Below are 27903 nucleotides of genomic sequence, written 5' to 3' on the forward strand. Positions count from 1 at the left end.
GATGATCCATATCTATGGGAGCTGGAGGTTACTATGGTCTAATGGCTCTCTTCCTGTCTCTGTCATTGATGACCTGGACAAGTTAATTCACCTTTTGTACTTTTTCCCTCTTATCCTTTAGCTTGTCTATTTAGATCGTAAGCTCTTAGGACAGTGTGATTTTACAGTTCATTTCATTGTGGGGACCCAATCTTTGTTGGAGTCTCTAAGCATTACATAATGCAGATAAATTATTTAAATTAAATATCAGCTGCACTTACTACTTTCCAGGGATTCTGCAAAACTCCTATTTTTTCTTGGGTCTTTGAGGGAGAGGGTGAGTTAATAGGAAGAGTGATCGGATTATTACAATAATTATGATCGACCGTGGAGAAGCATGTGGCAGTTGCCCTGTGGAAGCTTACAACACTAGACAGCTACCTGTCATTTGGGAGTCAATTCAGAGTAGGGAAATCTACAGTGGGGGCTGCTGTTATACAAGTAGCCAAAGCAATCACTCCCATTCTGCTACGGAGGGTATTGACTTTGGGGAATGTGGATGCCACAGTGCAGGGCTGTGCTGTGATGGGGTTCCCTAACTGGTGGGACAATAGATGGAACGCACATCCTCATCTTAGCACCTGACCACTTTACCAAGGAGTACATAAACCACAAAGGGTACTTCTCGATGGTGCTGCAGCGCTGGTGGATCACAAGGGACTTTTCATCGACATCAGTGTGAAATGGTCGGGAAAGGCGCATGCCGCACGTATCTTTAGGAACTCCTGACTCTGCAGATAGCTACAAGCTGGAACTTTTTTCTAATTAAAAACTAGAATTGGAGAGATGGAAATGTCAATAGCGATCCTTGGTGACTCAGCCTACCCCTTGCTTCTGTGATTGATGAAGCCGTGTATGGGCAGCCTGGACCAAAGTAACAAGCAGTTCAACTTAGGGAGTAAATTGGGTGTAAACAACTAAGGGTATGTCTACACTAGCCCCCTAGTTTGAACTAGGGAGGCTAATGCAGGCATTCAAAGTTGCAAATGAAGCCCGGGATTTAAATATCCTGGGCTTCATTTGCATCTTCCCAGGCGCTGACATTTTTAAATGTCCCTTAGTCCGAACTCCATACCCCTTCCCCTCTCCCCTCTTGCTGCCTCTATATAATAGAGGCAGCAAAGGGAGGGAATCAACTAGTCAAAAGACTATCCAATAAGCAAGTGCTTATTGGATAGTCGACTAGTCTTTAACATCCCTACTACAGACCTCCTACCCAGGGAGAAGAGGTGGATGAGGTTTTTTTAAAAACTCACAAAATCATCCAAAGCATAGGATTTGGTGGTGTTGGGGGACTTAGTTTCCCAACATATGTCAGGATAGTTTAACACAGCAGGGCACAGGTTCTTGGACTGCATTGGAGACGATTTTTTTATTTCAGAAGGTTGAGAAAGCTACTGGGGGGAAGCTGTTCTAGATTTGATTTTAACAAATAGGTAGGGACTGGTTGAAAATCTGAAAGCGGAAGGCATCTTAGGTGAAAGTGATCTTGAAATCATAGCGTTCGTGATTCTAAGGAATGGTAGAAGGGAGAACAGCAAAATAGAGACAATGGATTTCAAGAAGGCAAATTTTAGTAAACTCAGAGAGCTGGTAAGTAAGGTCCTATGGGAAGCCAAATCTAAGAGGAAAAACAACTGAAGAGAGTTGGCAGTTTTTCAAGGGGACATTATTAAAAGCCCGAAAGCAAATTATTCCACAGCATAGGTAAGATAGAAAGTATGGCAAAAGACCACCTTGGCTTAACCGGGAGATCTTACATACTCTTAACAATCAAAAAGGAGTAGTATAAAAAGTGGAAACTAGGTCAAATTACAAAGGTTTCAGTTTTCACCAATAAGTCTGATCGTGAAGGGATGCCTAACATAGCAAATGGCATTGGAGAGGGGTAGGTTTAGAAGTTGAAATTAAAAAAAGTTAAAAATTACTTAGAAAAGTTAGATGTCTTCGAGTCATCAGGGCCTAATGAAATGCATCCTAGAATACTCAAGGAGCTGATAGAGGAGGTATCTGAGCTTTTATCAATCATCTTTGAAAAGTCATGGAAGTCGGGAGAGATACCAGAAGACTGGAAAAGGGCCAATATAGTGCCCATCTATAAAAAGGGAAATAAGAACAACCCATGAAACTATAGACCAGTCAGTTTGACTTCTGTGCCAGGGAAGATAATGGAGGAATTTATTAGGGAATTCCATCTGCATACATCTGGAAGATAAGAAGATGATATAGGTAACAGCCAGTATGGATTTGTAAAGAACAAATCATGATATCAAACCAATCTGATAGCTTTCTCTGATAGGATAGCAAGTCTTAAGGATAAGGGAGAAGCAGTGGATGTGGTATACCTAGACTTTAGTAAAGCATTTGACATGGTCTCACATGACCTTCTTATCAATAAACTAGGCAAATACAACTTAGATGGGGCTACTATAATGGCTGGATAACCATTCTCAGAGAGTACTCATTGACAGTTCACAATCATGCAGGAATGGCATAACAAGTGGGGTTCCGCTAGGGTATGTTTTGGGAGCTGTTCTGTTCATTATCTTCATCAACAATTTAGGTGATGGCATAGAGAGTACACTTATTAAGTTTGCAGATGATATAAAGCTGGGAGAGGTTACAAGTGCTTTGGAGGATAGGGTCATAATTCAAAATGATCTGGACAAACTAGAGAAATGGTCTGAGGTAAATAGGATGAAGTTTAATAAGGACAAATGCAAAGTACTCCACTTAGGAAGGAACAATCTGTTTCACACATACGGAATAGGAAGTGACTGTCTAGGATGAAGTACTGCGGAAAGGGAACTAGTGGTCATAGTGGACCACAAGTTAAATATGAGTTAACAGTGTGACACTGTTGCAAAAAAAGCAAACGTGATTCTGAGATGCATTAGAGGCATGTTGTAAGCAAGGTACGAGAACATAGGAACGGCCATACTGGCTCAGACCAAAGGTCCATCTAGCCCAGTATCCTGTCTTCTGCCAGCTGCCCCAGAGGGAATGAACAGAACAGGGAATCATCAAATGATCCCTTTCCTGTCATCCATTTCTAGCCTCTGACAAACAGAGGCTAGGGATGCCATTCCTACACACGGTGGCAGAGGAAAAGTATGTCAGTTTTATGACTTTGATGTTGATGCTTTGATGTGGACAGTTGAGCACTAGAGACTAGCCTGTAAAACCACTTAAACAAGACCGGATTAATTTTCCATTTATGAAAATGTTTTTAATGCTCTGCACCTACAAAGCTTATTCTTCAGTGGTACTGATTTGAACTAATATTCCTCTGAAAAAGTATTTTAATACATGTACTATTACCATGTGTTCCTTGGGATGCAGATGGCACTTAGTATATTTTGGGTGCTACCAGAGTACAAATAATTGCTAATAATAATCTGATATATTTAATTTAACTTTTTCCCTTGTTTTTTGTTTAATGTTTTCAAGTATGTACAAATCTCTGATGCAATGGCACAGCTGTTCTGCTTAGCGTTTGCGACCAAAATAATGCCTCTTTTGTTGGTGCCTTGTTTTTTTTGTGTGTTTTTTTTTCTTAGCCTCTGACAGTGACAGCACCATCCTTAACCATTGCAGAGAATATGGCTGACCTAATAGATGGATATTGCAGACTGGTGAACGGAGCCACGCAGTCCTTTATTATCAGGCCTCAGAAAGGTAAGATATTACTTCATTCTGGAAAGAATTTACTTTGTGATAGTCCAATTTGTAATATACTATTTGAAAATTAAACTGAACATGAAAGATAGTAATAAAGTTTTACTCAAGAGGGTTGGGACCTACTCAGATTGTATCAGGAAATATGGGAGATTTGGGTTTTTTTTAAAAAAAACTATTAATAGAAATCTTCATCTAAAAGGTCACTTAACGATGGATAATTTAGATAGGTTTTCACCAGTCATTATTTTACATTGTTATAAAGGTAACTGTAAAAGGTAGAAAATGAATTGTAATTAAATGCACATCAAATGAGAAACTATTTCTTGAAATCTGATTCTTGAGTTAACATCCAAATGAAAATCCAAGTAGGCCAATGAGAATAGGTTTCTGACACATTATATGGTGAAAATAAAAATTCTCTTCTTCCCAAATACTGATAAACTGCTTCATTTTCCTTTTTTAGTCTTGTTGTATCGTAAGTCTTTCTCCCAAAATATGGCTAAAACAAAGCAAGTGTTCTATGGTATTTTGATACCAAATTTTATCAGTTGTTTTAATACTAAGTGAGGGCCAGGGGACTGTAAGCAGTGACAGCTGCATTCGAGGGAAGCATATGGCTATCTCAGCGTGCTTCAAGTTAAAATTTTAGTCATTTCCCTTGACAGAAATTTGATTATTTTAAGAAAGTGTGAATTATAAAAAATCCTGGGAAAGTCCCTTAAGGATTCAATAAAGGAGACTTTTGCTCTATTTATTTACTTACTTCTGAGTAAATATACTGGGTAGATTTACAAATATGAGATGCACTTGACCTTGTTGGTATCCTTATTAGTGAATTAGTCTGCTTAAACCCTTCCTTCTGCCTAAACAATTTTGTTATCTTGTCTGTTAGATAAGCTTGGATTCTGTCAAGATGATCAAACTACATACTTTCCTGTGTTTTGTTACTAAAATATGGTTCTAGAACTTGCAGTTTCCCTTTTCAGCTTCTTTTTTGCAACTGTTTTTCTATCCATTGCTATTCAAATGAGATAGGACTGTGTTGAGACAATCTAGGTCCTTCAGTGGCCTATGTAGAATTATCCTACTTGTGTGTGATTAGGAAAGCTCCATACACTCTTCCCTTCTAGTGCCTAAAGGAAAAGCATTTAATCGTTCTGTCTTGAGAGAAGTGCCTATTAAGCAACTACTTATTGCAATTATGCAGATTTAATATAACTTATTCGTGTGCATTGAAAACTTTATTCTGAATGGTGAATGTTTCTGCTTTGTATATTCTGACTTCATGTGCAGTTGGCCTTCACCGCAACACAAAGACCTGCTTTCTTTTGAATCCCTAAATTCCGTTTGCGTCTCTTCCAGCAACAGAATAGGTTTCCATTTTCTCCCCTCCCCAAAAGTATAAGTTCCACATCCACCACCCATATCAAAGACAATTTTGACCATCGCTGATTCTATTTTTCTCCTCCTCCAACCTTCCCAAGCAGGGTTCACACTTTTTCTCCCCCGCCACCACCACAATTTCAGATTTCTTTCCACCTCCCAGAAATTTTCCTTTCCAGATCCTGCAACAGTTATTTCAAATGTCCATATGTCATCTTTAAATCAGTCTGACCAGAACTGAACTTTTCATCTTTCCCTTGCCCAAGACTTAACCTCACCCCAATTTCTCCACATTAACACCAGACTTTCAGTTACGTAGATCCTTGATCTGGGTGTCCTCTTTAACATCACCCTGTCTCTAAAACAGGGGTGGGCAAACTATGGCCCACGGGCCACATCCAGTTCCATCAGATCTTTTAATCCAGCCCTCAAGCTTCCACTGGAGTGCAGTGTTGGAGCCTTTTCCTGTTCTGCGCTGCTCCCAGAAGCAGCAACATATCCCTTCTCCAGCTTCTATGTGTGGGGGAAGTCGGGGCTATGCACACGGCCCCTGGATGAACAATAGGAGCTGCAAGGACAGCCCACAGAACCACGTGGTTGCATCTCTGTGTAGGAGCTGCTGTTCCGGGTTGCATCTCTGTGTAGGTGGACATGCTGCTGTTTCGGGAAGTTTTTTGAGGTAAATGCCATCCAGACCCTGCATACCTGATCTCATCCCATGCCACAACCCCTTGCCCTAGCCCTGAGTACCCTCTAGCACTCAATATCTTTTATCTCTGACCCCACCCTGAAGCCCCCTCTTGCACCCTAAACTCCTCAGCCAACAACCCCCAATTTTGTGAGCATTCATGGTATACGATACAATTTCCATACTGAGATGTGGCCTTCAGGCCAGAAAGTTTTGCCCATCCCTACTCTAGAGCCACATCCAGGCAATGTCTGAGTCTTGTCAAGGAATTGACACATCCTATTATTTTTTAACCCTCTATCCTGTCTTTTTTTTTCCCTCTCCCAATTCTAATCTACTTGTATGTGTCATCCACTTTTTACATCTTCTCATTTGTAACCTCTTTGGGGCACTGATTTTCATTTCCTACAGTGGTTGGCTTTTAGTGCTGGTGCAACATAAAAGTTAAATAATAACCTATGGTGGAAGTGCAGCCATGTCTGGCTCAAATATTACATATGGTGTTGCAACAGAATTGCTTAAAACAGGAAGTGAAGGAAAAAACTGTACTAAATTGAAATTACTGGAACATTTCAGTAAGTAGAATATAGCTATTGGAAAGAAATATGGCCACGAAACTGGAGATAATGTCTCTTCTGTGAGCATCCTTACAAATTAGTAGACTTGCAAAAAGTTTGGTGAATCCTTCGTGGCAACTACTATCCAAGTTGAAATGAAACTCAATTCCTCCAACAACATAACAGCTTTTCACATTCACATACAGGGCTGGTTTAGTACCAGCTGAGAAGAGAGAGTGGTACCTACTAAGTCACCATTAACACTTTGAGTGTTTCTTGGGTGTCTGTCATCCAGATACTGACAGTCCCATTGGGTTAAATTTGAGATTAAACTGGATGACATGCTAGCACAAAATAGTCTAATTTAGGCTTCAAGTATCAGAGGGGTAGCCGGGTTAGTCTGAATCTGCAAAAGCGGCGAGGAGTCCTGTGGCACATTATAGACTAACTGAAGTGTATTGGAGCATAAGCTTTCGTGGGGAAAGACCCACTTCGTCAGATGCATGCACTTCAGTTAGTCTATAAGGTGCCACAGGACTCCTCGCCGCTTTTAATTTAGGCTTAGTGCTAGTTTGAAAGCCATATATTTTCTAAGAGAAAAATGGTGCTTTTAGTTTGATCTTTAGTGGTTTTAAAACATCAGAATTGGGGATGTGAATGACTAATCGATTATCCAATAAGCAAATGCTTGTTGGATAGTCGACACTCTAGTCGACTAGTCACTTCCCTCCCTTGCTGCTTCTATCAGAAACAGGAGGGAGTGCTTCAAAGCAGCAGCGCCGTATGGAGCCTAGGGTCAGCAGATGAGTCTCCAGCTGATCCTGGGCTCCACGCGGTGCTGTTGATTTAAAATGCCCCAGGCTGCACATGGAGTTTCAAAGTGGCAGATCCACCCGGCTGGCCCCAGACTATTCACGGCATTTCAAAGCAGCAGCACTGCGTGGAGCTTGGGGTTAGTCCCCCGCTGACTCCGGGCTCCATGCAGCGCCGCCAATTTGAAACACTGCTGGGAGCATGATGCCAGCGGGGGACTGCTTGAGTCCCCCGCTGGCCCCGTGCTTACCGCAGCACTTTTGCCTTAGAAATATATCAGGAGCCCCATGAGGAAATTCCCTTATCGGCTAATCAAATAGTCAATGCAAATTGCATCGACTATTCAATTAGCCAATTAATCTAAATTTAACATCCCTAATTAGAATGATACAGACAGATCATTGTCAGATTTATTGAAATGTTCTTTCTGTATATTTGCCAGCAAACATCATGTATAGTAATACCTTAGCTATTATCGTCTGCAAGAAAAGATCTTTTTCAGACCATTTTTTTCTTCCTCAAATTGCTGTAGTTTAAGATTACTTTAGAAGGAGTGATAGAGATTTGCACTGGTCATAAGTATACCATAGCTGAAACAAATAAGTAATGAACAATTCAGAGAAGGGAATATTTTTAAAGCAACATGCCTTACTATACTTCACTTACAATATGTAAGTTTGTTCTCAATATGTTAACGTGAGAATAATACCTCTAATTGATTATATATTTGGAAAATTTCTTCAAAAAGTCATGGCTTCATTGATTCAAAGTGACCTATGCCATTTTCACGTCATCTAAGATCATCTGGGGCTTTTTAAAATGTTTTCTTCTTTGAGGTTTGTTTGGATTTTTTAATCTCATGGAAATATTCAGCCTCATCAAATGTTGATTAAAACTTTCAGCAGTGAGAGCTCTCATCTACCCAGATCCAGAATTCCAAGAGCCTTTTCTGTAAATGTGCTTTCATTACATAAGCTATGTCAGAAAAAAATCTTTGTAGCAGCTCTGGCTCCAAATATAATAGGTCTTTTGTTTCATTCAAATGTTTTTTCCTTGTGGCTCATTATGGCAGGGGTCCTTACAAATTATCACTTTGGATCACTGAAAAAAGCCATGTCTTTGAGATATTAACACTGTCACTATCCATAAATTATTGAGCTGCTGTAAATTTGTATTAATTGAGAGAGTACTATTAGTGGGTTTTTTTAACTACTCTGAAAATTTAAAGTCCTAATTTTGTCTTGTAATTTCTTAAATATTTTACTAAATCATGTGAAATGGGCTAACCTAATAATTTACGCAACAAAAGTATCAATTTAATGACTTTGATAGAGACTTGAAGACTACAATGAAGTTGTTAGCATCTTCATGATGTACTGCACTAAATGGTTACAGTAGTCCAGTGCCTTTCCTGAAAGCTAAATCTTGTTGTTTAATTTTTGAGCTGTTGTATCAGTTTGGCAATTTTGCATTCATTAACAAACTCAGACTGTTTCTGAAGCACTATGGAGAAATATATGAATAAATGAAGCATGTAATTGATTTTGATATAAAGGCATAACAGATCTTTGTACTCAAACATTATTTCCTTTTTATCCTTTCTGAAGAAATTATAATCAAATCAATATCAATCTTAAATACTTCAAGACAAAATTAAATAAGATGGAAAATTGTTCAAATAATTGTGTTCATTATTCATTCATATGAAATGTTTAATTTTCAAATTATATTTGATTTTTTTCATCCCACGGTCAGAATAGTAAAATATCTTATACAGGCAGTCCCCAGGTTACGTACAAGATAGGGACTATAGGTTTGTTCCTAAGTTTAATTTGTATGTAAGTCGGAACTGGCTCCAGATTCAGCCGCTGCCCTCGGCTTCCTGGAATCAGCCGCTGATCAGTTTCAACAGCAGCTGAATCTGGACTCCTGGGACAGAACAGCTGGGGCACTGCTGGGTAGGTCCCTGCAGGACCAACCCGGCAGCACCCCAGCTGCTCTACCCCAGGCATCCCGCAACAAAAACCTGGTCTGCTGTGGGGGGGCGCACTAGCTGCACCCCCTCCCCCGCAGCAGACCAGGGAGACCCGAGCAAAGCCGCGGAGGCGCAGAGGTTCCGCCGCCTCTGTGGCTTTGCTCCTGGCTCCCTGCTGTGCTGGGGTGGAGTCCCCCCCAGCACACCAGGGAGACCGGAGCAAAGCCGCAGAGGCGGGGAGGTCCCCCGCCTCTGCGGCTTTGCTCCTGTCTCCCTGCTGTCCCCCCCAGCACACCAGAGAGACCCGGAGCAGCTTTTCTCCCCCCGGAGCACGTGGTGGCGTGACCGCTGCGCTCTGGGCGGTCCCGCCGCCCGCGAGCTCCGGGGCGAGAAAAGCCCCGTTCGTAAGTGCGGATCCGACATAAGTCGGATCCGCGTAAGTCGGGGACTGCTTGTAACGCGCTTATCTTGTATCACAATAATTCTTTGGAAAACATAATTCCAGATTTTATATTTTTATATATATATAAAATTTTATAGGGTCTAAATTAGCTGTTACCTCTTAAAAAGAGATCTTGGCGTCATTGTGGATAGTTCTCTGAAAATGTCTATTCAATGTTCAGTGTCAGTCAAAAAAGCTAAAAGAATGTTGGGAATCATTAAGAATGGGATAGATACTAAGACAGAAAATATCATATTGCTTCTATCTAAATCCATGGTTTGTTCACATATAGAAAGAATACTGTGTACAGATATGGTTGCACTGTCTCAAGAAAGATATACAGTAAACTTCCGATAATCCGGCACCTTTAGGACCCAGGGGGTGCCGGATTATCAGATATGCCGGACTATCAGAAAGGGGGGCTATGAGGGGTCTGGAGTGGGGTGGGAGAGGATGCCACCCCAGACCTCTCATAGCCCCCCCCCCCCTTACGATAGTCCCGCTCTGCCCCAGGCGTCCCTGATTCAGCCGCTGCTGGTCAGTTTCAGCAGCAGCTGAATCGGGGATGTCTGCAATAGAGCAGCTGGGGTGCTGCCGGGTTGGTCCTGCAGCGCCAAAGGATGGCGCTGCGGGACCAACCCGGCAGGACCCCAGCTTCTCTGCCCCAGGGGTCCCCGATTCAGCCGCTGCTGAAACAGATCAGCGGCTGATTCCAGGAAGCCCGGGGCGGAGCTGCTCTGCCCGGGGCTTCCTGGAGTCAGCCACTGATCTGTTTCAGCAGTGGCTGACTCGGGGACCCCTGGGGCAGAGCAGCTGGGGTGCTGCCGGGTTGGTCCCGCAGCTCCGAGGGGCGGTGCTACGGGACCAACCCCGCAGCACCCCAGCTGCTTTGCCCCAGGCCACGGGATTCAGCCGCTGCTGAAACTGACCAGCAGCGCCAGTTTCACCAGCAGGCTGAATCCCAACGCTTGGGGCAGAGCAGCTGGGGTACTGTGGGGTTGGTCCCGCAGCGCCGTCCTTTGGCGCTGCGGGACCAACCCGGCAGCACTCCAGCTGCTCTGCCCCAGGCGTCCCCAAGAGCAGCTGGGGTGCTGCCGGGTTGGTCCCGCAGCCCCGAGGGGCAGCGCTACGAGACCAACCCAGCAGCACCCCAGCTGCTCTGCTCCCAGCTTCCCCGATTCAGCTGCTGGTCAGTTTCAGCAGCAGCTGAATGGGGGAAGCCTGTCCGGCTGCCCCAGCACTTCCGGGTTCCTGATGGTGCCATACCATCAGGAGTCCCGGAGCATTGGATGCTGGACTAATGGAGTTTTACTGTATATTGGAATTTGAAAAGGTACAGAAGAGGGCAGCAAAAATTATTTGGCATATAGAATAGCTTCTATGTGAGGAGAGGTTAATGAGACTGGGACTTGTCAGTTTGGAAGAAAAATGAATAAGGGAAGCATGATAGAGTGAAAAAGATGGGCAAAGGGTGGGTTTTTATCCACAATGAAAATTGTAAGTGCTTACAGGTTTAAAGATCTATAAAATGTTGAGTTGAACATGACTGAGAATCTCTACATTTCCCTGTCTCTCACCTGCTTTCCCTTGCACCTTTCTTCAAGCCACCTTCAATCCCCTACATTCTCATCATGCTCTGCCCAATTTCTGTCATTGCTCCACACGCTGCCTTCCCCACAACCCCCTCCCCACCTCTGATTCCTAGATTGGCCTCACATCCAGTCTTGCCCACTGACCCCACACTGTGCCCCCCTCCTAAACTCCTGCCCCTGTGTGTTTCCTTCCACATTCTAGTCTGACTAACCTGTGCCTGGAGTCAGTTACAGATATATTTCTGTTTATAAACATTCAAAATAATGTAAAAAATTTTCTGTATACACATGAAAACAGCTCTGAATTGGTGTAGTGACACTGTAGTCAAAGCCATAATACAGATACTACAATTGTGTATAGGGCCAAGGAGACAAAGTATTCCATCCTGCCATTTTAGAGGACATATATCTGTGTGCACTGTGTTTCTCCATACCATTCTAAGGAACCTGGAAGGAAAACTGGAGCTGCCTTTCTTCTGGTCAAAGCTTGCATTTGCTTCATCCAGAGTCTCTTATATGCAGTAGGTAGCCTATTTCCCACATCCTTCTTGTTTCCTAAACCTGTGGTACTTTTCCTCTTCCTTTTCCCCTCAGGGCCACTTCCTCAGGATTCCAAGTGACTCCTGTTTATAGACTTGTTTTAAGAATCACTGGTTATCTCCTTCTCTGCCTTCTTTTGTGTGATGCATCACAAATTGGTTTTGTTCTTTTTAACCTCCCTACTAACCTCCTGCCAAGATAATGTGCATGAAAGACACTTCTCATCACAGTCAGAAAAAAAATAGTTTGTGTAGGCCCAACATTTCAGTGATATTATTAACTAAAATTAGAATTATTTTCTAGAAAAACATTTTCTTTTTGGAGAGGTTGGGTGTATGTTTGAAAATTGAAACTCTAACTTAACTTTAGCTATTGAATACATGCTATCTTTTATTATACAGGCCAAATAATAAATCATATTTAAAAAATCTGTGTTAGCTAATGTAATGGTTAATATAGGGTCTCTTGTGTTCTAATTAGGATGGTTCAGATTAGTTTTGAATAGCTTCTTCACGTATTCTTGTGCAGTAAGCATATCTAAAAAAAATGATATTAACAGAGAAAGGAATTACTGTCATTTTCTGCAGTGATTTGGATGAGTTAAATTCTGTTCTGAATAATGAAAAAAAAGCTAAAGGTCTGTGGAAAAAGCTGAAAACCATATGGATGAGGTTCAAACAGAAGTTCTGTTATAGCCTTTTAACAGGATATAATACCTGTATTCTATGAAATGCTGCTGTAACGAGAATATAGAATGATCTCTCAATTCAGTAGGTATTTTTCCTGAGTGGCTGTTTATGGTGAGACAAGATTTTATGTGTATAAAAGTATTGTACAGAGAATTTCATCAATAACATGTAAATAAAATATTAACTTCGGGTTTTTTTCCTCTTTATGCAGAAGGTGAAAGGGCTTTACCGTCAATACCAAAGTAAGTTTTGCCTGTAATTTGTCCTTAAAAAACATGAGTAATCTGTGAGTCCGAACAAGTTTTGATGAGATTCATGTAGATGACACCCTAGGTTTTTTAAATATGTATTACATTTTTATTGTTGCTTTAGGCAAATACGAGAATAATATGTGGTCATATGAGACCATGTAACTTCAGTAAGTGACAGGTGATGTGAAACATACAGTGTTTAAAATTTGAGGAACAAATGTTAATCACTATGGATAAGACTTGACTAAGAGGAAGGGCAGTCTTTGGTTTCAAACACTAGAATGGGATTTAGGATATCAGGCATTCTAAGATGTGCATTAATTTAAGCATTTAGTTCTCTTGTAGTTAAGTGTTTGATTACCTTGCTGAATTGGGAGCCTAATTTCTCATGGTCTCAATTCTGCATCTTTGAAATAGAAGTAAAGTCTCCATTCTCCAACCATTGGTCATCTTATCCATTTAAATTGTAATCTCTTTGGGGCTGGGACTGTCTCTTTTTATGCGTACAGTACCTTTCGCTATGGGGCTCAGCCTCAGCTGGATCCTCTAGGCATTATTATAATATAAATAATAAATAATATCAATTATATACAAATGCACCTTACTTTTGTAGCCTGTTACAATACCCACCCCCCACCAACCCCAAAAAAGCCAACCAGCCATGATTTATGGAACTGTAGATAATGCCACCATGTGTCAGACAAATAGATGTTAATATCTTTGGCCAGTGCTAGGTATCCATGCTTATGTCCAAGACATGGTGGAGCATTCTGACATCAAAGCCTATAAATTCATATCTAAGTGATGTTGAGATTCACTTTCCTTCCACCCAGTGCCAGACAAGTGTTTCACATCTCCTGTTTCCAATGCCACTTGAGATAGGTGTGCTTGTTTTATCTTTGGGGCTGCATTTCAAATAACACACCGATTATAGCATGGAGGAAACTCTGTAGCAACTTCAAGTACTCTGTACTTGACCTGTACTGACAAAACCCTCTCTGTTCACTAGGTCATTCTCTCCCAGGTGAGAAATCAGGATCACAGGTATTTTTAGCCATCAGGCTCAAGGCTGGCAATAATTTAACCACTTATGTGCCAAAATGAGAGGGGAAGGGCCACTGCAAAGCCTGTCTGCAGTCTCATTCTGAATTTGGTTGCCCATCTTTGCATGTGAGGATGTTTTTGGAGAATTACAATTTACACAAGACAAGAAAAAATGTTAAGAAAAACAAGTGGGCAAAGCCCTATTACTGCCTGCCAGACTTATGCTTGTTAAATGTTATTCCTAAACCATTCACTCTAACATGTGAATTGTTTTGGTCAGCTGCCTGCTTGCCTTAAGCATGAAAAGCTTATGCACCAAAATCCACTGTTAGAACAGTTTAAGTTTAGAGTAAATTGAGCTTTGTACAACCTGAGAGTAACTTACACTGTTCATCATCATGCAAGAGCAGGGGCTCTGGTTTAGGGAAATCCTGTTTCATTGGTTAACTGGTAAACATAATGTTTAACTAGTTAACCAATTAAGGGGGGCAAGGAGTGCCTCTCCAGCCCATCTGAGCACAGGCTCTGCTCCAGCTAAGCTGGAGCACCTAGGCCCGCAGGCAGGAGCGCTCCAGCCCAGTCTCAGGTTAGGACACAGCACAGACCATTGCAAGCAGAACCAGGTATCAGCTCCTGAATCCAGTTTTAAAGAAGGCTGTAGGTTAAAAATACTATTTATCATTTTTTTTTATTGCACCAATTTTTGTTAATGAGACAAGCTTTAGAAACCAATAAAGTTGGTCCAATAAAAGATTACCTCACCCACTTTGTCTCTTTTATATTCTGGGACCAACGTGACTACAATGATGCTGCAGTGCTTTAATTTTTCTCTAGGCTGCCAGGTCTGAGCTCTGGTACCTTTAGGCATGATAGTTCAGATCCCTGGCACTTAGGGGCTTGCCATGTCAGTTATGAAATTTAAAAAATTGCTAAGCATCCCCAGTCATGATGGCATGTAAGCACATGCTTCTGAACCAGACTATCTATGAAGTAATATCTTCAGAAAAAATAGCTCTTGTCTGTACATTTTAGTTGCAATTTATTAAGCTGAGCATATGTGCAAAACAAAGTGATCTCTTTCCCACAAGAGAATGTGTTGTCTCACATGAAAATGAAGCACAGCAATTAATCCTTAGGAGGTTTTCATGGCAAAGACCCATTGATTCTACTGGAGTTCCACATGGGTGTGTCTATACAACAGGGCTTACACCTCAAAATAAGCTACTCAAATTGAGCTGCATCAATTGCATAGCTTATTTCAAAATAGCTTATTTCGAAATTGGGAGATTTACACAGCACTTACTTCAAAGTAGAGAGCTCTTCCTCCAACTTCCCTTATTCCTTGTACAATGAGGGTTACAGGAGTTGGAGTAAGAAATCCTCCAGCTTGACAATATTTTGACAGTTATTTCAAAATAACTGCCTGCTGTGTAGATGTGGACTAAGTTATTTCAAAATAATGTTGCTGTGTAGATGTACTCCAGGAGAGCAGAAGGGCCTCTTACAAGATGCAGGTTGCCTAATATTAGGTGTACTGCAACAAAGGACAAGGACAAGGGAAAAATCAATCACTATATGATTATTCAGAAGGACTAATGCATGAGATGCTAGAATAAAAATATTTTTACATAAAATAGATCTGGGGATAAGTAGGAGGTAATTAATTTTAAAATGCATTAGTTTTTTATTGAAAGTGTTTTCAGCTGCTAAACCTTCTGTGATGACATAACAGTTTTCTAGAAGAGCTTCTATTGGTAACAATGAGTTAAAAAGTAATTTTGCACATTCCATGCTGTTGTATTACAGATTCAATATATGCTCTTAGTATGTAGCAGCTGGTTCTAGCGTCAAATATTGATAAGTTTTAGGCAACAGATCTTGCATCATGAAAAGCTTTCCTTTCGCAGATCACAGTTCTGTTTCATAAATGAAGAGTGTATGTTCTTCCATTGCAAAAGAAAATATAATAATTTACTGAAACATCTGACTAGAATGTTTCTTTTACTGTTGATGGTTAGTAGACTAATAAATGCACATTTATTTAATCACAATATTTACCTGACATTATAAAATCATTGAGAACATTTTATTCACTTGTACATAAATAAGTTACATTTTAGACAAAAGGTCAATTCACTCTACCAAAAGGGAACACACAAAATTGCAAAATAAAATCCATCATGCTGCTTTAAATTATATTTTGGCTTGCAGCAGGTACCTAGTCTTTATGACCCATACTATGTTTCAGCAAAGGATGCTTAAGGGAGAAGTTACTAAACAAGTCAACTTGACTATGTTTAAAATATTGTTTTCATTTTAAATTTCCAATATTAAATTAAATAAATGAATATTCTGTTGAATTAGGTAAATAAACTGATGCTTTTTAGAAATGTATTAAAATGTGTTCAGTCAAACTTGTTAAAAACAAGCTTTTCTTGAACTATACATAATGAATCTCTGTGCTTCTTAAAATGAGCTTCTTAAACCATTCCCTTCACTCTTACTCCCCCAGGTGGACTTATAATGGTACATTCCTCTTTTAATTTTCTCCCCCTCAAAATTTGTCTCTATGGAAAATGGATTGGCTCTGCTAATTACAGTAGGTGCACTGTTAGAATGAATTCACAGTCTATTCGACCGTGAAGAATGTACAGCATTTACCGATTTAAACCTCTGTTTTACAGGCTAGCCAACAATGAGAAGCAAGGAGTAAGGTCACATACAGTCTCTGTATCAGGTAAGGACTATTAAAAGTATAAGTTTATTTAATATTTGAATTTTTTTTACACCTGTGTAAGCATAGTTCACTTACTACTTGCTACTAATTTTCTCAAAACCTTAGCTTTGCTTCCTTCCTTGTAGAGTTATAAAGAAAAACAATGTTTTGTCATTCTTCTATATACTGTTGTTTATAAGATCTACTAGTTGTAACTATATCCTTATTTTAAAGTATACAATATTAAGTCAGAAAACTTCAAAGCAGAGATAATTTTTAAGTACTAAAGTTTTCAGTGGCTTAGAAATATGCTAGCTTGTAATGGTTTTTCATTAACTGTTAATTTACAAATTACTACTCATAATTAAGATATGCAATAGCTGTAATGAAAGGGAAATAGGCAATATAAAAACTCCACCGTGATCACTTTTTTGTTTTCTGGGAGAAGCGGAGCTCATTACTAGCTTCCTTGTTGATGCTACAATAGTACTATTTATATTTTAGATATTGAAAAGTTTGACAATAGTTTGAATTTTGCTGGGGATGGGGATGTGAGGAAAAACATATAAAACATTAATTAATTTATAATAGTTTTGAAATAATAGATTCCTACTTCCTTCAGCATGTAGCAGTTTTACTGTTTGGATAGAGCTGCTGTATTACTCTTATGCTTTTAAAGTTTGCATTGACTCTCTTTGAAAGAAAGGACATTTCCTGAGAGCAAAATGTAAAACTAAACGCAAGTCTCTCCATGAGAGGCACCACCTTCTTGATATGCAAGGATTTTAGATTTGTGTTTCCTACTAATGCTTATATACATGTGTGTATACAGAGAAGCCTTACAACACAAGAGAATATGATTATTATAACACATTACTCTAGAGCTATATTGATTGGACATAGGCCTTAGGTACCAATTTTGGGACCCAGATGGAGCTTACATTTAACAATGAGTTGCAGTCTTAAGTATAAAGAGGCTACCACCTTGCCCTCATATTTTTCAATTTGTCACGAATTGGCAGCACATACAGAAGAAGCTATGGAGTTCATAGCTCCATCATGCAACGTGGAAAGGGAAAGGAAGGGAACAATGGTATTTGACTAGTTTCTCTTTGATTAAAGCTTTTTTGAGACTTTTGTCTTTTTAAAGACCATTATGTTACCTCTGCTTCTGTCTGAAATTACTCCTTTAGGATGAAATTCACTCCTCGCTGCATAGAATGCATTTAGACAGACTTTGTGCAAGAAAATGAGCATGGGAAAGGAGATGGAATTCATTCACATACCATACTGCCAAGCTACAAATACAACGTCACCAAAGCTACTATTCCAGACCGTTGACTTTAATAGCAGCAGCTGTCCCTTCAGTGCTGATTAAACAGGGTTTGGTGTCATTAGATCTGTATAAGCCTTGGATCCTGCAGTCCATTTCCCAACCAATTAAACAACCTCCTTTTAACTCATGCAAAATGATACACTGCATGTAAACTCCCTTAATACAACCTCAATGTAGAGTAAAAGTATGGAAGGTCCTCGGCATCTCTGAGTATATCACCCTTAATTCTTAATATATTTTTTTATAAAAACAGAAAAAAACGCTACACACCCACAGAGAGCGAGAGCGAGAGAGTACACATATCTCATGATCTGTGTGATGGGGTGGAGGGTCCCCCTATTGGAGGCCTCGGGGTCTCCTGTCCTAGAGAGAAGCAGAAGAGAGGTCCTCCAAGCGGCCTCGAGTGGCTGCATGAGAAGCAGCCAAACAGAGGAGCTGCAGGAGTGGGCATTTGGGGCTAGGAGGTTCATAGAAGGAGCAGCAAGACAAAAATCTGTCAGTTGCTGCCTGGAGCTGGAAGATCAAAGACTGTGTTCCTGGCTGGCTGCAAGAGCAGCAGGACCAGAGACAGCTCAGTGTGGGGCATGGAGTTAGGAAGGGTATCTTGGCTATCTGCAGAGATTAAGCCCAGGGAGGGCTCCAGGAAAACAGAGTCTCCCTGAGGGTCAAGAGCATTGGAGCCTTCCCAAAAATGCAGGGGGCAGAGGCCCAGACACTATTTTCCTGCTTCTCCCTGAGGCACTTTCCCATCCTGCCAAGGGCCCACCTCCTCTCCCTTTTTCCCCAGGAGGCCCTGCCACTGGCCAAGTGGACATCAAAGCGGGGCTAGGGAACCCTGGCCTGGGGATGAGGGCAAAAGCAGCCCCATGCCCAGGGCAGGTGGAGGGACCCAGGCTCAGCTGTGGGACCCAGCTGCCTGCACAGATTTCACTAGCTCAGCTCTGGCTGGGGGTGGGGTCTTAGAGCTGCAGCCTAGCCATGGTAAGAGCCACAGTGAACCCTCCACCTCTCTGTGGTATGGGAGGCCCCCGGCCCGTGTCCCTACCCCCTGAGCCACTCTCCCAACACAGGTTTAGGGAGCACCCTACAGCTTCCCAGGCAGCTTTTATGATGGCCAGGCTGCAGCTCCGAGGCTGCACACCCACCAGCAAGAGCTGAGTTGGGGAGAGCCACCTGGGCAGCTGTGGTAAGCTGGTGCGGATTCATGAACTCTCTATCTCCACCTACCCTGGGGTCACACGCTGGGAACTGCTCTCAACCTCCCTGCACCACGTGCAGGTGAAGAGTCCACACGATTCCCACAAGTGCCCAAGCTCCCCAGCTGGGCTCCATGCTGACCTGGCCAGAGGTCGGGTCTTGGGGGGTAAGAGGAGAGGGAAAGGAGGCAACCCTCCTGATCCCTCCCTGCCCCGATTCTGGCACTGCTGCTGGGGATACAGCCCCATACCAGAGCTAGAAGGTAAAGACTGTATACCCCAGAAGAGGTTTGTTCTGTTAACACCTATAGATAGTGTGTAACTTGGTTGGACAACTGTGTCACGGAACCCCACCAAAATAAATTGATGAAGAGGGAGGGACTCATAAGAGGCATGTGCCACCCTGTTAAAACTCTACAGACTGAGGCTTCAGGCAGTGTTTTCAAGAGGCAGGTGCTGGCCCACTTACCGTTTTTTATTGTTGTAACCGTCACATGTCTCTCCATCCCTAGTTATATATGAATTAATGTGAATGTCTGTGGGCAGAAACTTGCCTTTGATTTGTTCTGTAAAGCTCCATGCACTCTTATGGCACTGTATAAATTGGTTGTTACAGTAATGTGATCAGATGTTTTGGTATGATGATGTTATGGTCTTCTCACCCCATAAGACTGGTGTTTAGGGCCAAATGTAGATATAAACGTGAGGCAGACAAGCAGTGCTCTGGGACCAGCTACAGAGCATTGCACCTGTGTGCACATGAACAGAAGTGGTGTGCAGACCTGTTGTTGGGAATCATTCCTCTAAAGGCCTGGCCTGTAAACTTTAAGAAATGAAGGTGGGCCTAACTAATACAAAACACAAATAAATTAAACCAACAACTCTCTTTGCACTGCTGCTAATTAAGCTTAAATAATTTTGTATTTTTATACTATTTTATTTTTTATTTTATATTGTTTATACTTAAACACTGTGCTTATGTGTTTCGTGTTGAGTTATAAACTACTGGAAACACGGATGCCACACTGAGATGATTCATCAATCCTGCTTATTACTCATTTGGAAGTGTGTGTGGGGAGGGAGGAGGTACTCTTTCCTATGAGGTGACATGAAAGACTATGCAATTCTTTCTGACCTCTCTTTACCTATAATAAAGTCATGTTGCATGTATTCCATCAAACTTAATTCAGATATTACACTGCATTGATGCCATAGACACACATTGTTAGCATGTAAATAAATATGTGGTATTTTGGACGTATTGTTCCTCGGGAGACGTTTTTGTTGAGAAACTCCTTTGTTCCCTGAATGTATCAATTTGCTTCAGATGAAGTAATGTTTCATGTTGACACACACCAGTGGCACTCTTGTTGAAATCTGTATCTGATCCATGGTACTGAACAATGAAAGCAACAAATGCTCAGTTAATACCAGAGTTGAAGATCATCAGAAGCTGACAGCATCCAGTACAAAACCATCTGTGGATGATGCCATAGTGAGCTAGAGAATAAGAGCTTTTCTCTTATGACATTTTAATGCTTACATCCAGAGGTTTCAGATCAGACGGGCCTTTATAACTGTCTGAAAGCTGTAATCCTCTGTGGTGCACTTATTAGCTTGGATGCATGAATTCAGAACTCTGCTGCTTGCTTTCACTGACGTTGCTATTTGTTGTTTAGTATTTCCCCAACATTGAAACTTCAGTAGCAAAATTTGATCCAGAGATGCAGCAAAAAATAGTTATACCAGTTTGCCATTCACGACATATTTGTAGTTTTAGCAGTCTTAGCTGAGAGAGACAGTTTCAGAATGATCACACTAGCAAGCTAATGAGGTCTGATTTATAGCTAAAGACCAGAGACTGCTAGGATTTGGTTGGGGGACGCACTCAAGTTCAACTACATATGTTAAGCCATTGGATATACAAAATTGAACTATTTCTGCACGATTTCTAGCCTTTCCCGTAAAATAGCTGATACTCCCTAAAGTGTTTTTGGCTCTGTGAAAGCAAGAACCACCATTTCCATGGTATTTAGGCATTCCAAGGTTTTCAGAGGCATGGAGCACATGAAAATGTAAACCAGCAAGGTGGAAAATTACCTAGTGTTTTTTCTGGCCTTAAACAACAAGGTTCCTTTCATACTAAAGTGAATGAGCTGGTTGGCTCCAGAAACCGCTCACCCATAGTTGAAGCAGCATGGTCCGGGAGATGGCAGACTGGGAGTTAAAACTGAATTCTGTCCCTGGTTTTGTAACTGAACAGCTTTGTGCGACCTTGGGCACATCACTTTACATTTTTGTGCTTCTATTTCCCCTCTGTTTTGCCTGTTTAGATCAAATGCTCTTCGCAGTAAGTACTGTATCTCACTGTGTCTTCGCACAGCACCTCGCATAATTGAGCTCAGTCTCTGTTGGGATTGCTAGGCTTTACTACAATGCAAATAATAAATACTAAATATTTTTCAATCACAACTCACTACATTTGTCTATACATGGGCATATTTTACTTATGGAACTTTCTTCGCTGGATTACAGATTAGTTGTGACCCCATTGTTTTGGTTTTAGTTATTATAGAGCCACAGAAGTGATTCTGTACCCTAATCACAATTTTTATCCCCCTTTTCCTTAATTTATGCAAAAATAAAACAATCTCCTTTCCACACAATATTATTGCTAACTGCTAACCTATTTTGGCAAACTGATACTATATGTTTAGTATCAAGGTAAATATCTCTAAATTAAAAGACGTAACACGTGAATTCACTAAAATCTTGTTGACTGTATTACAGGCTTTCTGGTTAACTGATAGGGCCTGTATCAGCTCCCTGCCCACCTTGGGCAGGGGCTGCATCAACTCCAATGGGCCCACTGCACGCAGGGGCTGCTAGCCCCAGTCTGTGGCAGGCCTGGCCCCGCCCTTCCCCGCCCCTGCCGCAGGTTACATGATGTGGCTCCATGGGAGTGGGGCCAAGGCCAGCTGTAGAGACGGTAGCAAAACCTCCTCAGAAGCAGAGCCTGCAGTCCTTGCAAACCCTGCTCCCAAGGAAGCAGCTTTGCTGTGGCAGCAAAGCCTTTTCCTCATGAGCAGGGCCAGCGGCAGCGAAGCCTCCTTCATGGGAGCGGATTGGCAGGGGCTGGTGGCCCTGATCCCAGGAAGCCTTCACTGCAGGCTGTGCAATATAAAACTAAGCTGAGATTTTTAGCGGTTATGTTACACGGTTACCTTTTTAAACAACTTTTTCATCCCTCATATCATATAAACATTTTAGATATATAGATATATCTCCCCTTATGGTCAATCCCTGCACTAACTATTTTTTGTGCTTTGTTAATGCAATGAAATCCATAGACATTCTCCTGATCCTAGCTATCCAAATCTCATACAGGAACTATGTCAGTGTGACAAACCCAGACTAGCAGGCTGTTGCACTCGAACAGAGGACAGGTATATAGGGCGCTGGATAAACAGTTTTCTATTCCCTGAATAAAGTCCCAGAGTGTGCTGCCCCGTAATTAAGACAGACACCTGAGGCTAATTAACAGCTCTCCTGAAGGAGCAAGCTAATGAAGCACTTGCAGCCAATTAAAGACTGGAGTACTGCTCTAAAAAGTTTCCCCATGTAAGGAAGTGAGAAGAAGAGGGATGGACCAAGAGGAGGAAATATGTTTGTGGAGAAACTGAGAAGGGAAAAAAATCAGATACCAGAGAAAAGGCACTGGGGTGAGGCTTTTGGGGAAGTGGCCCAGCGAAAAGGCTTCTGTCTTGGGGCTACAGTGAAAACCCAAGAAGTTGCCGCTGCCTAGGGTCCCTGGGCTGGAACTCAGAGTAGTGAGTGGACCTGGGTTCCCCCAGACCTCTCTGCACGCCAGAAAGAACTAATTCTGGGAGAAGAAGATCCAGAACTACAGAGGGATCTTCCCCTTCCCCATTCATTGATGTTGCCAGTGATGGAAAATGGCTCAATAAGCCGTAACTCTGACCTCTAGAACAACATAAGAGGCAGCATAGAGGGTCACAGCGAGCCTCTGAGGCATATAACAACCACCTAAGGAGCGCAGAACCCACAGGGCACGGCCAGAACTTTGCCACAACAGGCACAATGTGAGTGGAGCTAGAAGACGTGGTGCTGTGGGGCCATTGACCATAGTTAATGCATTTTTATGTGGAAACTTCTTCATCAAAAATAGCTACGCGCGACCACATCCCAGACACTATTCCTGGGTGTGTGTGTACAGGGAGATAAGATTGCATAGAGCTGTAACTGACTGGAAGATGAACATAAAAGAGGAAATTCACCCTTGGCAGAGTGAGCAAAAGCTCTGTACATCATAAAAGATGTCATTCAAGCCCTCAAAAAAAACTCTGGGGTAAAATTTAAGTGGTTGAGCAGCTGGCCATATGCTATAGTGGTGACTTCCTCTATAACAAAGTGCAGTTTTGTTTTGTTTTTTACAATGTTCATAAGTTCACATATTCCAAGGCCAGAAGGGACCACTGTGATCATCTAATACTGCATTTCTCAAACTGGGATCTACAGACCACTGGGGGTCCGCAAAGGTACTCCAGGAGGTCTGACAGCCAGCCCCATTGATCAACGCCTCCCAGTGCCTCCTGCACACTCGGGAACACCTGTTCCACAGCTGAGCAGTAGGCACTTGGGGTTGCCAACCCTCCCAGTTTCACCTGGAGTCTCCCAGACTTGGGCTATATTTCCCAGAGGCTAATGGAGTCAAACTGGAAGATTTTAGGCCATTAAAGGTTCAGTAGCACAGTAGGACTGAGATAGATTCCCTGCCTACCCTGGCCCCGCGTCACTCCTAGAAGCATGTCCCTGCATCCCCCAATAGTGGACAGAGGTAGCTTTGCATGCTTTCCCCACCCAATGGAATCTGCAGGGGTTGTGCCTTCCCTCTCCAGGGCCGCAGGGATGTGCCAGCCACTTCAGGTGCAACATGGGGTGGTCCTGTGGTAAGGCTGACTAGGGGTATGCTACCCCACATCCACACAAGCAGCCCATTACTTTGAAATATTTTTCAAAATAACAGATGTGCTCTTTCACCATCCCAGTAAACCTCATTGCACACGGGATTAAGGGATGCCTCAAAATAGCACGTTATTTCAAAATTAGACATGCCAAATTTCAAAATAAGCTATTTCCAAGTAGATTCGAAATAAGATACACAACTTGTGTAGCACAAATTGCGTGTCTTATTTCGAGTTTAGGGTGTTGTATAGACGCACCCTTTGAGCTACCCAAGGTATGCGCCATCCAGCCAGACCCCACACTCTGAGTCTGCTCCTAAATCTCCTGGCCCAACCCTGAGCTCCTTCCACGCTCAAACTCAGTCCCAGAGCCTGCACTACAACCCTCTGCCCCAGCCCTGAGCCCCCTCCAACACCGATATGCTCTCCCAGAGCTTGGAGCCCACACTCCCTCCAACACAGCCTCCTGCCCCAGGCTCAGTCCAAAGCCCTCTCCCACACTCCAAACCCCTTAGCCCAAGCCCAGAGCCTGCACCTCAACTATTGCCCCAGGGGAAAGTGTGGAGTGGGGGCAGAGCCTGTGGCTGAGCAGAGGAGGAGAGGTTCAAAACTTTAAATTAAAAATCTTCAAAATCAAATTGGGGGTCCCCAAGCTGCTAAAGTTTGACAACCATTGATCTGTAACAGGCCATGGAACTTCTCCAAAATAATTCCTAGAGTCTGTCTGTCAAATATTAATATGTGCCCATTTAGAGGAGGCAATTGAAATGTGACAGAATCAAAGCGTTTGTTTTAGACAAGAATTAAGTACAAAATACAAGCAGATTAAACCGTATTGTTATAATGTAGTTACATTTGTGATGTCATAGGGCATTTTCTGATGACATGAGTGGCTTAATCAGAAGTAAATTCATTTATGCTTACACTTAGATACCAATATATTTTTAATTAACAAAATGTGCTTAAATGAATAATTGGTGTAGATTAAAATTAAGTATAATTAATACTTTGTTAACCTTTAATTTTCCAGACAGAAAACAGAAATAATGTTTGATTGCTGTAGAACGGTAAAAATTAGATGCGGTATTTAGGTGCAGATCTGATCCAGTGACATCTTTGAAGTGGCGGGGCAGGATTTGCTTTCTTTGAGAAGTATACTGTGATCTATGGAAGCTGCGGATGCTTAACACCTGGCTGTAGTGACCTCCAGGATGATGTACTACTTTTTGCTGTAAAATCATAGTTGGATTTATAGTGGCATAATTTTAGTCTTATAAAGTACGTATTGTGACTGAAACTCTCAGTAACTCAGTATATACTGTTTCATTGCACTTCTGTCTGACTGCGCTAATTAAGGACTGAAGCCTCAGCTAATATAAATTATCACAGGGCCATTGACATCCATGGAGCTGTGATCATTCACAACAGTTGAGGATCTCCCTCTAACACTTCAGCAGAGTTATTCAGAACTTTGAATTTCTTTTTTAAATCTTTATGAAAGAAGTGATATAGAAAGAAAATTCACTCTGAGTGAGATGATAGAATCATTTTACTTCAGTAGATTTTAGTATGTGTTAAATATGATTTAACTTGTATAAAAAGAAACAAACTATAGATATTTTCAGTTGCAGTTCAAAATGAAGCCAACCAAATTGTTGGTATTTTAATGCATAATGAAGGAAAAGATACTACAGTAAACTTCCGATAATCCGGCACCTTTAGGACCCAGCGGGTGCCGGATTATCAGATATGCCGGACTATCGGAAGGTGGGGCTATGAGAGGTCTGGCGTGGGGTGGAGGGGATGCCACCCCAGAGCCCTCATAGACCCCCCCCCCTTCCGATAGTCTGGCTCTGCCCCAGCCGTCCCTGATTCAGCCGCTGCTGGTCAGTTCAGCCGCAGCAGCGGCTGAATCGGGGACACCTGCAGCAGAGCAGCTGGGGTGCTGCCTGGTTGGTCCGGTAGCGCGACCCTTGGCGCGGCGAGACCAATCCGGCAGCACCCCAGCTGCTCTTGGGGACGCCTGGGGCAGAGCAGCTGGGGTGCTGCCAGGTTGGTCCTGCAGGGCCACTCCTTGGCGCTACTGGACCAACCCGGCAGCACCCCAGCTTCTCTGCCCCAGGTGTCCCCAAGTCAGCCGCTGCTGATACTGATCAGCAACTGACTCCAGGAAGCTCGAGGCAGAGCTGCTCTGCCCCGGGCTTCCTGGAGTCAGCCGCTGGTCAGTTTCAACAGCAGCTGAATCAGGATGCCTGGGACAGAGCAGCTGGGGCGCTGCAGGGTTGGTCCCTGCAGTGCCGCACCTCGGCGTTGCGGGGACCAACCTGGCAGCACCCCAGCTGCTCTGTCCCAGGTATTCCCAAGTCAGCTGCTGCTGAAACTGATCAGGGGCTGACTCCAGGAAGCCGGGGCAGAGCATCTCTGCCTCCGGCTTCCTGGAGTCAGCCGCTGGTCAGTTTCAGCAGCGGCTGAATCGGGGACAGCTGGGGTGCTGCCAGGTTGGTCCCGCAGCCCCCGGGGCAGCGCTACGGGACCTACCTGGCAGCACTCCAGCTGCTCTGCCCCCGGCTTCCTCGATTCAGCCGCTGGTCAGTTTTAGCAGCGGCTGAATCGGGGAAGCTGGGGGCAGAGCAGCTTCAATGGTCCAGCTGCCCGGTGCACTTCCAGGTTCCTGATGGTGCCAGACCATCAGGAGTGCCGGACCATCAGATGCCGGACCATCGGAGTTTTACTGTACAAGCTAAGCTAATTTCATTATTACAGCACTTGACAATAAAAAGCTGCCTTTAATAATGATGCATATATGACCTGGAAAAGTGTGGGATGAGGGAAACCAGGGTTCATTACAAGCAGTGCTAGGAGCTCATGGTGGAGGACAAACAAGATTTTATTTAAATTTAACTTCTGCTGGCAAATCACAGTGCTTTCTCTGTTTTGTGACCCCAGTGCCCAAAATGAAAGTCTGCCTTCTGCTCAAGACTGAAAGAGTTTCTTGTGTAAGGCTTAAATTCCCACAGAATTATTAAAATGTAATTGGCAAAAAGGTGGTTTTTGCCTATAGCTTAAGAAGCTTGACTTTCTGACATATGCATTTTATCAGGTTACTTCAAAATGAATGTGCTGTTTGGTAACAAAAAATGTTTCAGTAAAGTAAGAGTTTTTTCTGTGCATTTGTAGCTGTATTTAGTAAAACAATTCATAATAGGACTTTTTTTTTTTAGTTTCAGAATTACCTGAAAAACCCATGCTTAATAACCTAATGAAACATTCCTGTGATTAAAAAAAAAAGAGCCTAATCCTTGTTCTTGACTTCCTCTTAGGCCTTCAACAAGTCACTAGCCTCTGTGTTTGCAGTTAATATCTATCTACTACCTTACCAGAATATTGTCACTAATTAGTGAATTAATGTATTATAAGCTCTGTTTTCTGTTTAGCAGTAATATTTGGACTTCCTATCATGCAAACTGCATTCTAGCTGTATTAAACTGCTATTGTGTCCTTTCATCGATATTAACGGAGTATTATTATAATTGAATCTGATCTCTGATCTCTGTAAATCATAGAGCATTGATTGTCCTCCACTAATTCCTACATCAAACATATAACTTTAAGGTGAGCTACAGCATATCTTTTAGAAAGATCCAATCAATATTTAAACACATCACTTCTGTTTTTGAGACAAACTTTAAAAAAAAAACCCCTAACGTTCCAAGTTAAAGCTTCATCAAAACTCATCCTTCTATGCACTGTGACTTATGATATAATAGTGCCTTGAGCAGTGTGAAATGAGTTAATGATAGGGCATTAGTTATGAAAAGCAAACTTCCTTAGCTTTATTGGTTTGTGTCATAACCTTAATATTATGTTTAAAAGCAGAGCCTGATTTACCACGGTGTCATTCCATTGAAGTTACACTAGCATAAAATGGGAGCCATGTGGTGACAAATCATGCTGTTTTTTCCATTTGCTCATATTC

At 42.2% G+C, this 27903-nt stretch overlaps 1 protein-coding gene across 13 annotated transcripts in view; it reads left to right on the plus strand.

Annotated features, from left to right (window-relative positions):
- PTK2 (protein tyrosine kinase 2) overlaps window positions 1-27903 on the plus strand; it is a 327060-nt gene that overhangs the window by 197290 nt on the left and 101867 nt on the right. For all 13 annotated transcript variants that reach the window (XM_075920047.2, XM_089776148.1, XM_075920050.2 and 10 more), the window contains 3 exons: window positions 3600-3717; window positions 12611-12641; window positions 16379-16431. In XM_075920047.2, the coding sequence (XP_075776162.1) occupies window positions 3600-3717; window positions 12611-12641; window positions 16379-16431 (202 nt within the window). The remainder of the gene's footprint in view (window positions 1-3599; window positions 3718-12610; window positions 12642-16378; window positions 16432-27903) is intronic.

This window comes from Pelodiscus sinensis, chromosome 2 (assembly GCF_052426305.1).
Source record: "Pelodiscus sinensis isolate ZL-2025 chromosome 2, ASM5242630v1, whole genome shotgun sequence".
Taxonomy (NCBI): domain Eukaryota; kingdom Metazoa; phylum Chordata; order Testudines; family Trionychidae; genus Pelodiscus; species Pelodiscus sinensis.